This window comes from Sinocyclocheilus grahami, unplaced genomic scaffold, assembly GCF_001515645.1.
Source record: "Sinocyclocheilus grahami isolate Dianchi unplaced genomic scaffold, SAMN03320097.WGS_v1.1 scaffold529.1, whole genome shotgun sequence".
NCBI lineage: Eukaryota > Metazoa > Chordata > Actinopteri > Cypriniformes > Cyprinidae > Sinocyclocheilus > Sinocyclocheilus grahami.
In genome coordinates, this window is record NW_015505708.1 from 224392 (window position 1) to 238951 (window position 14560).

Below are 14560 nucleotides of genomic sequence, written 5' to 3' on the forward strand. Positions count from 1 at the left end.
CAAAGACTTAAACTACTTCAGTCTGTGTGCATTTAATTTATTTAATTCACGAGTTTCACAATTTGAGTTGAATTACTGAAATAAATGAACTTTTCCATGACATTCTAATTTATTGAGATGCACCTGTATATGTGTATTTGTTTAAAAGATCTTCGTGATACTAGGGGTATTACGGTAATACATGTTTTAATGAGCGCAGGTGCTGCTTGTTAGCACATGGCACTGAGGAAGGGTTAATACCCCGAAAACGTTCTGCACTTGCACTTTTGCACTTCTTTCCACATATTTTTGTGACCTCTGAACAATAAATGGAACAAACCTTTTGAGCTGCATTTGGGCGAGTGCGGATCTCTTTCATCTTTGTATCTTTTGGATCTATGCACCATATGTTTTTTGCCTACTGGATATTTGGACGAGTGTTTGGTGCTACACTCTAAAAAATGCTGGGTTAAATATAACCCAGCGCTGGGTTAAAAAGGGACAAACCCAACTATTGGGTTGTTTTGACCCAGCGGTTGGGTTGTTTTGTGGGAGGAGAGTATTAAAATTAATCACACTACGCGATTTACTAACATTTACGCTCGTCAAAGTACTGGTATTTGCACCATTATTTAACGCCAAAAAAAGCATGTCTTAAAGCAGGTGGTAATTTGTGCTGCGATTGGTAGATTGCGCTGGTCATTATGGAAATGATCAGGCTACATCTGTGTTCTGTGTGAGCATTGTTAGTAAATCACACACAGAATTTCCCCTCCCATCAGCGCTTTCATGGAATTGCGGTCTAATGCTAATTTGCCCTGTTTAGTAAATCTGGCCCTATACATGCAACTAAAACCCCCAGGAGGTGGCGGCAAGTCCCTGAATGAGCGAATTATTCGTTCAACTCATTCGTTCAAATGGCTGATTCATTCAGAAATGAAGACTGCTTGTAAATGGCTCACACTGAATCCTTGGCTCACTTGATTTGTTCATAAAGTGTGTTGCTCAGAAAGTCATAACAGTTGTGCTGTGGTTTCTTTTTGCATTTACAAACTATTTTTGTTGCTGAAATTGAGCAAAAACAGACAATACTGACAATACTGTGTCTAAAATTTAACAAGATTAACTTCTTGTTTATTGAACTGTTGTATAAAATCACTACTAGATTGTCAAGCATGCAGATATTCGGGAAAAAAAAACTGCACTCTTGCTCGTGTGATATTGGTAAACAATTTATTATGATATAAATACATGACAAAAACCCATGCGAGGCATTTTTTGCCCTCATATCCTGAATTTTAGGGGCATTTAACTGTATTATAATTGACTCCATCACCCAGTAAGACGTCGCCTTGCATCATGTTCATTAGCAACAGCATTAGATGACGTCAAAATTTTAATTTGTAATTTTTTTCCATAATTAATCATAAAAAATTAAAGCATTGAATCAGCAGGCCTAACAAAATGCAAGGCATCCTGTTTATTTTGCAATGTGGAATTAACTATTTTCTTTGAATGTGCAAGACTTTATTAGCCAATACAGGTTTATAACTAGATGCATAAAGTGTGGTAAACAGTAAAACTGTATGCACTATGATTAAGGCTGTCACAATTCCTCGAATCAATTTGTGTACTCAATTTTTTTAAAAATCCTCGACTGCATTTTGCCCGTGTCGAATAACCGGCAAAATACTGGAAGTGGTGCATTCCACGTACGAGAATCCATGAAACGCATTTTAAACCGTTTTCCATGGCTGCATAATAAAAAATCATAATAAAGCATAATGCTATTGTGAATTCACAAACGCTATGATTCAATTAAATAAAATGTATGCGATGCAGGTTTAATACATGTGCTTTAATTATTTACATGCATGTTGGTTATGTACGTTCGTGTCAGAGTCGCTCCGTTCACAGTAAATGCTGCTACACACAAACTGTTATCATTTACATGTGTGGAGGTATTTGTTATAATAATGTAATGTGCGTTAGCTCTGTTGTTTATAATACTTTATGTATTTTAACAGTTTTGTTCTATAAAACCATATGATTACTTGCTTTTGATACTTTATTTGAACTAATTATTATTGCCAAATTGCTATTATATATGTATTTTAAGTACTTTTAAAGGCTATTGTTCGCTTAGGTCTATTTTTATTATTACAAAAAAATAAGTATAATAATCTGATTACTCGATTAATTGTCAGAATAATCTACCAATTACTCAATTACCAAAATAACCATTAGTGACAGCCCTAATTACAATAATATATTAAAATAAAATATCAAAAGTTTATGATATCAAGCAGCATAACAGACTGTTTTTGTACAGATAACTGGCAGAGGATACACCAGAAGAAAGTATTGAAAAAAGGTATAGAGTTTAGAGAGATTTTTTTTTTTTAAGTTGAACTTTTCAACTTGATCGCTGAGTTTTGGGAAATGTTGTGTCATGCATGAGATGTTGCAAAAGAAGTGAGACGCGAGTGCGATGGTCAAACATGGTCAAACACAGCAGAATGCAAAAACACGTTCTGTGTGAACGGCCTCTAGACAGTAGACAAGATTCAAGATTTCATTTGTCACATACAAAGTTGTATATACCGAATACCACCTGCAGTCAAATGTAAATCATGTCCGCTCCATAGACAGTGCATATATTTTAAGGAAATGCATGAACATAGAAATAATAATGAAAGACAAAAGCAAACCTGAAGCAGTGCAAAGAGTGTATACAACAGAACTGAGACACAATAATTATTCAAATGTACAAGGAATGTGCCAAAATTAAGCACAAATTACTGCAAGGCATTTCACTAGGTTTGCAAAAGTTGAACTTTTCAACTTGATCGCTGAGTTTGGGGAAATGTTGTGTCATGCATGAGATGTTGCAAAAGAAGTGAGACGCGAGTGCGATGGTCAAACATGGTCAAACACAGCAGAATGCAAAAGCACGTTCTGTGTGAACGGCCTCTAGACAGTAGACAAGATTCAAGATTTCATTTGTCACATACAAAGTTGTATATACCGAATACCACCTGCAGTCAAATGTAAATCATGTCCGCTCCATAGACAGTGCATATATTTTAAGGAAATGCATGAACATAGAAATAATAATGAAAGACAAAAGCAAACCTGAAGCAGTGCAAAGAGTGTATACAACAGAACTGAGACACAATAATTATTCAAATGTACAAGGAATGTGCCAAAATTAAGCACAAATTACTGCAAGGCATTTCACTAGGTTTGCAACTTGGTTAGTCGGAAAACAAAGAAAATGTTCAAATAATAAAACATTGTCCAGTTTCAGATAGATTTACCTTGATGCTGCGAAGAAACTGGTGACCTGGTAACCGAAGCTAGCATAGTATGCATGCTCCATGATCGCCATCAGCTGAATACAGTTATAACCTGGGTGTATGATAGTAAAGAGAGCAGTGCTTATTAACAGATCTTTGCCAAAAATCAGTATTCTCTCATTTACTCGCCCTCATGCCAATCCAAACCCATATGAATTTCTTGCTTTAGTGGAACATTCGATATTTTGAAGAATGTTCATGTAGATCTTTTCCATAAAATCTAAAAGTTACCTAGACACAGTTAATGTTGTGTGTTCATCACACAAAGCTGTCATATTGCTTCAAAAAACATGTACTGTAATACAGTATGTACTGTAATAACTTATGGTGTTGTTTATTATTTGTATGTTGTATTATTATTATTATTATTATTATTATTAAAACATTAAACCGTAAATATAGTTTAATAATAATAATAATAATCATAATTATTATTATTATTATTATTAGTATTATTATTAGTATTATTGTTAATATTATACAATATTTTTGGATGACCTACACTTTTAAAGAAGCTTCAAATCTAATCTTTTAAGATTATTATTTGTTAATAACAAATTAGTTTTTTTTGCAAAACAAACATGTGGCAGCAAAAAAGTACAAATTCTGCTGTTCTGCTGATGTTGTGTCATCCCCACTGCAGTGTGTACCAAATGCCCACGTAGACAGTCACGGCTTCACATAATTTCAAAACAGCTGTTTTCATTAATGAGAGGATATAATACAACAGACAAGCAAAAATAATAAATTGTAAAGGCCACAGAAAACCTTATCATGAAAACACTACTCAGGTTGATCCCAAGCAACCACAGTACAATGAATACGGCCGTCAAACCCAACAAAAAAATCTTCCTTCTTCCCCCTTCAGTTCTGACCAGTAAGTGTCCACTACCAGAAGCTGGTCTTTTATACGAACACAAAGTAGTCACCCGGACACCCCGTCTGAATGACTCATTGGTCATACACGAGTCTTATCTGTCCAGATAAGCCACAAAACCAGCGTTTTGGTTCCCCACGCAGGCTGTAGCCGCACTGACATGGCTTTGAATCTGTACGGGAAGAACTCAAGAGGGAGATCCAGGCTCGTCTCACGTCGTTTTTTTTTCCTGAGCAGATTGGTTTATTTATTTATCTATCTATCTCTAGCTATCTTCCTCGCCCTGCTTCAGAGAAAGTTTGGGGATTTTTGATGAGGTGTGACAGCGCCAGGGGCTCGTCTCACCGACGATGCATGAGCAAACACGTACACACACACACGCACACACACAGAGAGCGCTTTCGACGCTTTTTAGATGCCACAAACACAATTGTCTAGGGAAATGCAACTGGTTACCACAAAACAATGAGAACTCAAGGGAGCAACAGATACAATGCAACAACACTGGTTTAGTGCATGGACATATGCATGAATTATTCTATCATAATATTTGATACTGCGAATGGCATCGTGGGACGTTATGTGGGAAGACGGTCATTTTCAATCTAAACATGCAGGCACACATACTTCTGTTTTGCCTACGAGCAATAAAAAAAGTATTTTTGCATATTTTTGTATTTTTCGATGAAAACTTGAGTGGTATCTGGGCCTGTGCAACTTACAGGCACAATGTTGGAGTGGGTCTGAATGTTTTCAAAGATTCCCATGTTTCTAAGATGCTAAAAGATCCCACCTCCATGATATTTCTATAGAATTACTGTGCCTACATATAGATGGGGCCCTCAGGGGCCTCTGTGGCCCAATACGAGGTATGTGTATATTCTCCAAAAAGAGCACATTCCATGCATGTTTCCATGATTGTCTACTAGGGCTGGGCGATATAGCAAAAAAAATGTACCAACGATATAATGTTTCATATCGTTCTGTATCGATAATTATTTACATTTTTTATAACCTTTTTTAAAACGAAGAGCACACACAGAGAGCGCTTTCGACGCTTTTTAGATGCCAGAACCACAATTGTCTAGGGAAATGCAACTGGTTACCACAAAACAATGAGAACTCAAGGGAGCAACAGATACAATGCAACAACACTGGTTTAGTGCATGGACATATGCATGAATTATTCTATCATAATATTTGATACTGCGAATGGCATCGTGGGACGTTATGTGGGAAGACGGTCATTTTCAATCTAAACATGCAGGCACACATACTTCTGTTTTGCCTACGAGCAATAAAAAAAGTATTTTTGCATATTTTTGTATTTTTCGATGAAAACTTGAGTGGTATCTGGGCCTGTGCAACTTACAGGCACAATGTTGGAGTGGGTCTGAATGTTTTCAAAGATTCCCATGTTTCTAAGATGCTAAAAGATCCCACCTCCATGATATTTCTATAGAATTACTGTGCCTACATATAGATGGGGCCCTCAGGGGCCTCTGTGGCCCAATACGAGGTATGTGTATATTCTCCAAAAAGAGCACATTCCATGCATGTTTCCATGATTGTCTACTAGGGCTGGGCGATATAGCAAAAAAAATGTACCAACGATATAATGTTTCATATCGTTCTGTATCGATAATTATTTACATTTTTTATAACCTTTTTTAAAACGAAGAGCAATAGAATTTTTTTTTTTTTATTTAACCACTGTATTTTTAAATTAACCCAATTTATTGAGACAAACACCACATTTTTTTTTCTAAACACACAATAAAAATTAAATATATAATTTATAATGTTCTGTATGCAGATTAAATAGGTCTTAAGGAAACTTTTGGCATGTCTCCCGAGGCCACAGGAGGGCACAATGAGCAAAATAATGCAGCACATAATGTTAACGCAGGGAAATAACCGTCTATAAAACGACGTGCATTACGTCTAAATCAACTCATATAAATCAAATATAATTTTGTAAATTGCATAAACAATTATGAACAAAACAGCATCATGTATTTATGCATTGCTTAATACAAAGAGCCGAATCGCCCATCACGGAGATTGCATTTAAAAACATAAGAGTGAAAAGGAATAAACCTCCACAAGTTTGCAACGTGTTTTCTAAAAGTTTAAACTGTTTTAACTTTGCATGGTTCTTGTGTGAGACGCGAGTGCAGCAGTCATATTTGTCCGTCTAAAATGCGCTGAATATGCATCTGTGTGAATGGCTGTGTTTCGGTTTTCAACTAATCAAGACCTTCTCCGCATTGAGCTTCTATATTTCTCTAATATTTTGAATGCATTACACAGCAGCGGCGCATCTCGTGGGCTAGACTGACAAAACATTAAAATGCAACAACGTCACTTACATCATCACCGCATCTTGTGCGCCACTGATGACGCTCCCTGACGCACTCCTAACATTCAAATGCAAATGTTTATTTTAAATTCGACTAATATTATTATTTTTTATTCACAATCTCCTCATCACAGGCAGGCACAGCACTCAATTCAGCATGTGTTCATGTTTGTGTGTGCTGTCTGCGTCATTCATAGCACGTGCCTATATCGTGCACAATATCGAAAATTTTTATATCGTTATCGAAGGAGGTGTACTGTCGATAAATATCGATACCGTTTTATCACCCAGGCCTATTGTCTACTTCTAAAAGTTATGTTCTAAAGTTAAAATGTTGATTTAATAAGGCCATCACCAACTCATCCTGAAATAAGAATTTTAGTTAAATGAAAATGAACATAGATATAAACAAACAATTAAATTTCCAACTAAATCAATGTTGGAAACATATGCATATAAAATTAGGAAAAAAAATAAATTGTCAACAACCTACACAAAAAATTTCTAACAGAACCTAAACAAACAAACAAACAAAAACTAGAAACCACCCCATTACAAAAAACAAAATGAAAACAAACACAACAACAAACAAACAAAGAAGTTATGTTTCAAAGAAACATACGTTCTAACAGTGTTATTCTAGTAAATATGGATGATAGATATAAATACATACATAAATTAAACATGCATATACAATTAGACAAAGAAATGTTAGTCAATGACTCTAACGTAAATAAGTAAATAAGTATGTAAATAAGTAAATAAATAAATAAATAGACCAATGCAAACAAATCAAAACAAACAAACAAAAAGGTTCTGTTTCATTGAAGCCAGATCTTTTCCAGTTCTAACAGTGATATTCTTCTAGTTAAAGTGACATTTTGATTTAATAAGGCCACCACCTACTCAATACTCATACTGAAATGAAGAAAATTACCATTTAATTCAAACACCAAAAAGCACACTCCTTTTATAAGCACTTCAACGGATTCAGACTCTCTGACTGAGATAAATGTTTGGAACTTCTGCTGTAAAAAAATATATATATCACCCCTATGCCTACACCGCAGGCATCTCTTGACAAATATTCCTGTCAACAATAAATGTTTCAAAACAGAGTCCAGGATCCAGGAAGCAAAAGATAATGGTTGTTATTAAAGAGATCATTCACCCAAAAATAAAAAATAAATGTTATAATTTACTCTCATTTGACTCCAAGCCTGTTCGTCTTTGTTTTTGAGTGATACACTAAAGGAGAAATGCTAAATAATGTGCTGGTTGCTCTTTTCCATGCAACTAGCAGTCATAGTCCTGAATTGAAGTCAATATTCACTCATGTTTATCCTCTCCAGTGAGTTGTTAAATGCTTTGACTCAAGAAATCAAAAACCAGATCAGTCTGGTTTAGAATGGTTTTGTGAACTGTATCTTACCTCGGTCACAAACAGACCAATACAAGTCCCCATTTGTTTATCACATAAAGCTATTATATGGCTTTGAATATAATCACATTATAATGCATTTATTGCATATGTTTTGTCATTTTGGTATCCGAGAGCGAGAGTCCCCATTCACATTCCTTAAATAGAAAAAGTGACCAGGACATTTTTCTTTTTTTAATTCATCTTTTATGTTCCACAGACGAGATTTAGCGAACTAACACTCTAACTGTCATATCCCCCCAATCTCTAATCCACAGGCTTCTAAACCTCATCGTCTGTGCCTGGTAAATACTTGAAAATACCCCCTGCATCTCCAAAACACATCGGCACACTCAAACACACCTCTCTCCAGCCCTCATCCACGACAGCACTAATGAACACTCCACATGGCGGCTAAAGCCTGTAAACAGGGTGTTGACCTGCAGAAAGGGGCTTGGTTGAGAGAGCAGCCTCCCCAGAACATTGGCACCAAGGCCAGTGGCTCATCATCAATGCAGCAGGTCTGTCAGGTTAAGCACCACTGCAGCTCAGATACTTTGTGATGAAGGAGGAATGTTGGCAGGTAGACCATAACCTCTCTCCAGGCTAAAAATATTGCTTGTATCCTTATAAAAATGTCCTGTGATGGTACCATCACACAGTGATATACTGGATGGTAATACTTTGATATATACTATTGTACAAAATGATCAAAATATTCATTTGGCACGATACCTTAATAATACTCCAATATCATGGTACTGTCATGGTATATCTCCAACAACATGGTAATACTCTACCATAGTAGTACCATAGTACTTCTCTGTAATGCATCAAAAAGAATAAAGTGCTTTAGTGATGAAGCCCATTGTGTTTTTGTTAACAGAGAAAAATGAAAGTGTCTCTCTTAAGAGCATAACATTATGTAGTAATTATCTTCACCGTCTATAATGTATTTTCATTTGAAAAGTTTAGTTAAAACAATGATTTGAAGAAAGAAAGAGTATTAAAACTTGTGCCAAATTCTAAACTGAAAGCGATAAAAAGAGACAACTGTTTAAACATTTTGTTTCAAAAGGCCACAGAGAAAAATATCAATATTGAATCGGTCAAAGGACACACTCATGCGCGGTTAAAGTAATTCGTTTAAAAAAAAAGTTTAAAGCGTTTGTAAAACTGTCAAAGACAAAAAAAAGGAACCAACATAAAACCAAGGCAAACAAAATGAAGAAACCATCAAACGAAATAAAGCAATAAAATAAAGACTGTGTTAAAAACAATAAAATTAATTAATTAAAAAAAGGACGGCTATAGTAATTTGTTTGAATAAAACCTTGCCGACAAAGAAAATAATTACTGTAAAGCAACGCAAAAAAAATAAAACCAACATAAAACCAATGCAAACAAAAAAACATCACGACACAAAGTAATAAAATAAAATCTGTTTTTAATAAAACCCACATCCATGTGTAGATAAAGCAATTTGCTGCAATGACATGTAACTGTTTAATATAAGGCAAACAAATCAAAACAATAAAAAAAAAAATTAAAACCAATGCAAACTAAACATCACAACACAAAAAAAAAAAAAAAACATGGCTGTTTTTTTTAGTTTTTTTTTTACCTTTTTTAAACTAGTCATGATAAAACCACTTTGAACCAAAGTCTATTAAGCATAAATTCTAATTATACCAACATTTTGTGTTAACGATGCAGTCTCTTACCAAGATCTTTGATCCTAGGCAGCACGTTGTGTGTAAAGTTGCTGTAGGATGCCACTTTGCCCTCCGGAGAAGCAATGCCAACATGGGACTCATATATCCGTAAGCTCCTTGGCTTCTGTGGACGAGGGTGCTTGTGCTGGCACAGAAACAGCAGGGAAATATCTCTGGAATAATTCTTCATCCAAATTTAACATCACAGTACATGCCAATACAACTGAAGATAAGATGGAGCTGCTGAACAGAGCTGACAGTAGCGAATTTGGGGAATCTCACCAAATCATGACTCATGACTGGAGGACATTAACGAGCATATATAATTCATAGTCTGATGAGATGATGTTCACAGGCCTGACTTGACATTAAAGCAAAATTACTCTAAGTAGAAAGCAATGAAATAGCTCATGTTGTATTCATAAAGACGTTTTGTTCATCCTCCCGTTTTCAGAAACAATTTGCTTTGCTTGGAAACTTTAATTAATAGGGAATATACAGTACACCCACATGCCCTAACTAGAGTACTGTTATATGAAAGCGAATTTCTGCCATGGAATAAACATTATATTTAAAGAAAGTTATTGCATATTTTTATCTCACAATTATCTCACTCTTTGGGATATGGGATTGTAAGTTTACAATTCAGAAATGCAAGATGTAAACTCAGAATACCAAGAAAAAAAAGTCAGAATTGCAAGATGTACAGTAAACTCAAAATTCAGAGAAAAATGTCAGAATTGCGAGATGTAAAAATCTTAGAATTTTGCTTAAAAAAAAAAAAAAAGTTTTTGTTTTTGAGAATTGTGAATTGTGGTATGTAAACTCAGAATTCCGAGGAAAACGCCAGATTTGCAAGTTGTAAAATTAGAATTATGTTAAAAAAAGTTAGAATTCCAGAATGTAAATTCAGAATTACAAGAAAAAAGTCAGAATTGCCAGACATAAACTTATAATTACAAGAAAAATTCAGAATTGCAAGATGTAAACTCAGAATTACAAAAAAATAAAAAAATAAACCAGAATTGCGAGAGGTAAACTCAACACCAAGAAAAAAGTCAGAATTGTGAGATGTAAACTCCAAATTCAGAGAAGAATGCCAAAATGTAAACTTCGAATTCTGCTTAAAAAATTTTTATTGTGGGATGTAAACTTAGAATTCTAAGAAAAAGGCCAGAATTGCAAGATGTAAACTTATGATTACAAGAAAAATTCAGAATTGCAAGATGTAAACTCAGAATTACAAAAAAAATAAAAAAATAAACCAGAATTGCGAGAGGTAAACTCAACACCAAGAAAAAAGTCAGAATTGTGAGATGTAAACTCCAAATTCAGAGAAGAATGCCAAAATGTAAACTTCGAATTCTGCTTAAAAAATTTTTATTGTGGGATGTAAACTTAGAATTCTAAGAAAAAGGCCAGAATTGCAAGATGTAAACTTATGATTACAAGAAAAATTCAGAATTGCAAGATGTAAACTCAGAATTACTAGAAAAATTCAGAATTGCAAGATGTAAACTCAGAATTACAAGAAAAATTCAGAATTGCAAGATGTAAACTCAGAATTACAAGAAACATTCAGAATTGCAAGATGTAAACTCAGAATTACCAGAAAAATTCAGAATTGCAAGATTTAAACTCAGAATTACAAGAAAATTCAGATTTGCAAGATGTAAACTCAGAATTACAAGAAAAATGCAGAATTGCAAGATGTAAACTCAGAATTACAAAAAAAATAAAAATAAACCAGAATTGCGAGAGGTAAACTCAACACCAAGAAAAAAGTCAGAATTGCGAGACGTAAACTCAAAATTCAGAGAAGAACGCCAAAATGTAAACTTCGAATTCTGCTTAAAATTTTTTTATTGTGGGATGTAAACTTAGAATTCTAAGAAAAAGGCCAGAATTGCAAGATGTAAACATAGAATTCTGCTAAAAAATAAAAATTAGAAATGCAGGATGTAAACTCAGAATTCTGATTAAAGTAAAGTTAGAATTGCAAGACATAATAAACTCAGAATTCTGATTAAAGAAAAAGTTAGAAATTTGGGACATAAATTCGCAATTCTTTGAAAAAAGTCAGAATTATGAGATAAAAAGTCACAATAACCTTTTTTAAATTTTTATTAAGTGGCAGAAATAAACTTCCATACTATTCTCACTTACACGGTCATCTAAATGAAGAATTCATTACATGTACAAATAAATGTTGAGGACCCATTATAGTTCACTACAAAATAAAAGGTTGTGGCACATTAGTGCTGGGGGGAAATAATCACTTACAATGTAAGGTTGAGGAGGGTCCCAATGTACCCAATCATAGATGACGGACTTCTCATGCCTGGTCACATACTTTGCCCAAGGTGAGATTCGGTACAGCCGCTCACCTGCACTGGTGTGAACAACCACCTGGGAAGAGAGACAAATGAGGGATGTAACGCCAAGGGCGCAGAGAGAGGGTCGGGACGTGGGCACAAGCAAAGAGTGCTGGGTAATGCAGCAAAGAGAAAATGTGTTTACAGCTGCCAGAGAGCAGGGATAAAGGGCCAATCTCATGCAGAATGGTCACAGGGTATAAGCAAAGAAGACGTTTGAGTTCAGTCTGACCGCTGGAGGTGAAAGAGGTTGTATACTATAAAAAAAAAAAAAGACATTTGAAATTATTACATTGGGTTTCCAGCTAAAAATATTTGTGGCAACAAGCAGCTTCTGAAAGGCATATGAGTATTTTTAAAGAGAAAACTGCATGGTTATTAATGTGATCACCAATTTACAATCACTGAGTGTGGCAATAAATGTGCAATGACTCTGGGAAACATTTGTTTACACTTATATTTTTAGCTTGGTACTTGCTTTACAAGCATATACATACAAACTTGAAAGAGTAACATGAATAATAGATCAAACACTTTCTGTTTTTACCAATATGCTCTAGATTACAACTGTAGACAGAGAGGCCAGGAAAGATTATGTGGGAACTTCATGTCACCAATTTTGTCACTCTCAATTTTCTCGCAGAATTGAGAATCTGCAAACTCAGGATTCTGATGTGTAAACAGTCAGAGTTATTTTGAGATTTAAACTTAGAATTATGAGGGAAAATAAAAATTACAACTGTGAGATGTGAGAAAATAAATTGCACAATTGCGAGATAACTTGCGATTCTAAAAATCGTGAGATGAATTGTGAGATGTAAACTTTGAATTTTTGTGGAAAAAATGTATGTTTTAATGTATGGAAATAATCAGCCTGGACATTCTGCTAAATTACTTCTGTTCTTATTTCTGTTCCACAAAAAAAAAAAAACTGATGTGAGTTTGGAATGACATGCGAGTGAGTAGATAATGACAGAATTTGATTTGTAACCACATTAGGAAAAGTTTATTATGCCACACTGTGTTTTCCTCATGGAGAAGAAGATTTCTAGTGCTGTCTAAAATAAAGCTATTACCCAGCACAAAAGCATTGACCAGAAACGGAAAGGGTCGTTTAATCCTTTGTGTACTATCGGCATTGTTATTTATAGCTGAAGCAAAACTATTCACTCGCAGATATTAAAAACTCATCATGTGTCTCAGATAAGACTACAGAAGCTATCCTTTCTAAAGGGCATGCGAAGGCAGAGTGTGAATTTAATGCCAGAGTGTGTTTTTTTATTGATACGTAGAGGTGTTGATGAGGGGGCAGCACAAGATCTGATATACAGATCCTGGATACCAGAACTGAAAAGGGATTGTAAATTCCAATACAACATAATATAATAATATTATAATATATAATAATTACATAATTACATAATACATAATTTTTAATAAATTATAATATAATATAATATAATATAATATAATATAATATAATATAATATAATATAATATAATATAATATAATATAATATAATATAATATAATATAATATAATATAATATAATATAATATAATATAATATAATATAATATAATATAATATAATATAATATAATATAATATAATATAATATAATATAATATAATATAATATAATATAATATAATATAATATAATATAATATAATATAATATAATATAATATAATATAATATACATTTTGGTAATACTACACTCTAAAAACTGCTGGGTTAAATATAACCCAGTGCTGGGTTAAAAAGGGACAAACCCAGCTACCGGGTTGTTTTGACCCATAATATAATATAATATAATATAATATAATATACATTTTGGTAATACTACACTCTAAAAACTGCTGGGTTAAATATAACCCAGTGCTGGGTTAAAAAGGGACAAACCCAGCTACCGGGTTGTTTTGACCCAGCGGTTGGGTTCAAACCAAACCAATAGCTGGGTTTGTCCCTTTTTAACCCTGCATTTTTTGAGTGTACATGGCCCAAATACTATTTTAATTCTATTATTCTACACATACATCAAAATGATTACATTTAGTATTACAACAACTTTTAGAGTCATTATATTGACATTTCAATATAATACAACATACGGTGTCATAACTCTAAAAACGTTTGTAATACTAGACAGCCCTGAGAAATTTTAATTATAGTATTCTATATTATGAAACAGAAACCAAATATGTTGTGTTAAAAAATAAAATAAAATTAAATTAAATGTTTTTACATTTTTAAAACACACACACACACACACACACATCATAGTTTCAGTTATTTAAAAAATATATTTATTTTTATTTGGAGCTATGATAATGTATTGTATTGTATTATATTATTATGTATTAAAATATTATTAAAGTATCATAATACTAAAGACTGAAGTAATGGCTGCTGATAATTAATTAAATTAAAGTAATAAATACAATTTTACATTACGTATAAATATATATATA

The 14560-nt window shown here is 33.6% G+C and overlaps 1 protein-coding gene across 1 annotated transcript in view; it reads right to left on the reverse strand.

Moving 5' to 3' along the window:
* The window catches only part of gbe1b (glucan (1,4-alpha-), branching enzyme 1b), a 200863-nt gene that overhangs the window by 134934 nt on the left and 51369 nt on the right, over positions 1-14560 (reverse strand). Inside the window, exons 4-6 of the mRNA XM_016238020.1 lie at positions 11996-12121; positions 9722-9857; positions 3300-3390 (exon numbers count right to left, since the gene is read on the reverse strand). Coding sequence (XP_016093506.1) covers positions 3300-3390; positions 9722-9857; positions 11996-12121 — 353 coding nt within the window. The remainder of the gene's footprint in view (positions 1-3299; positions 3391-9721; positions 9858-11995; positions 12122-14560) is intronic.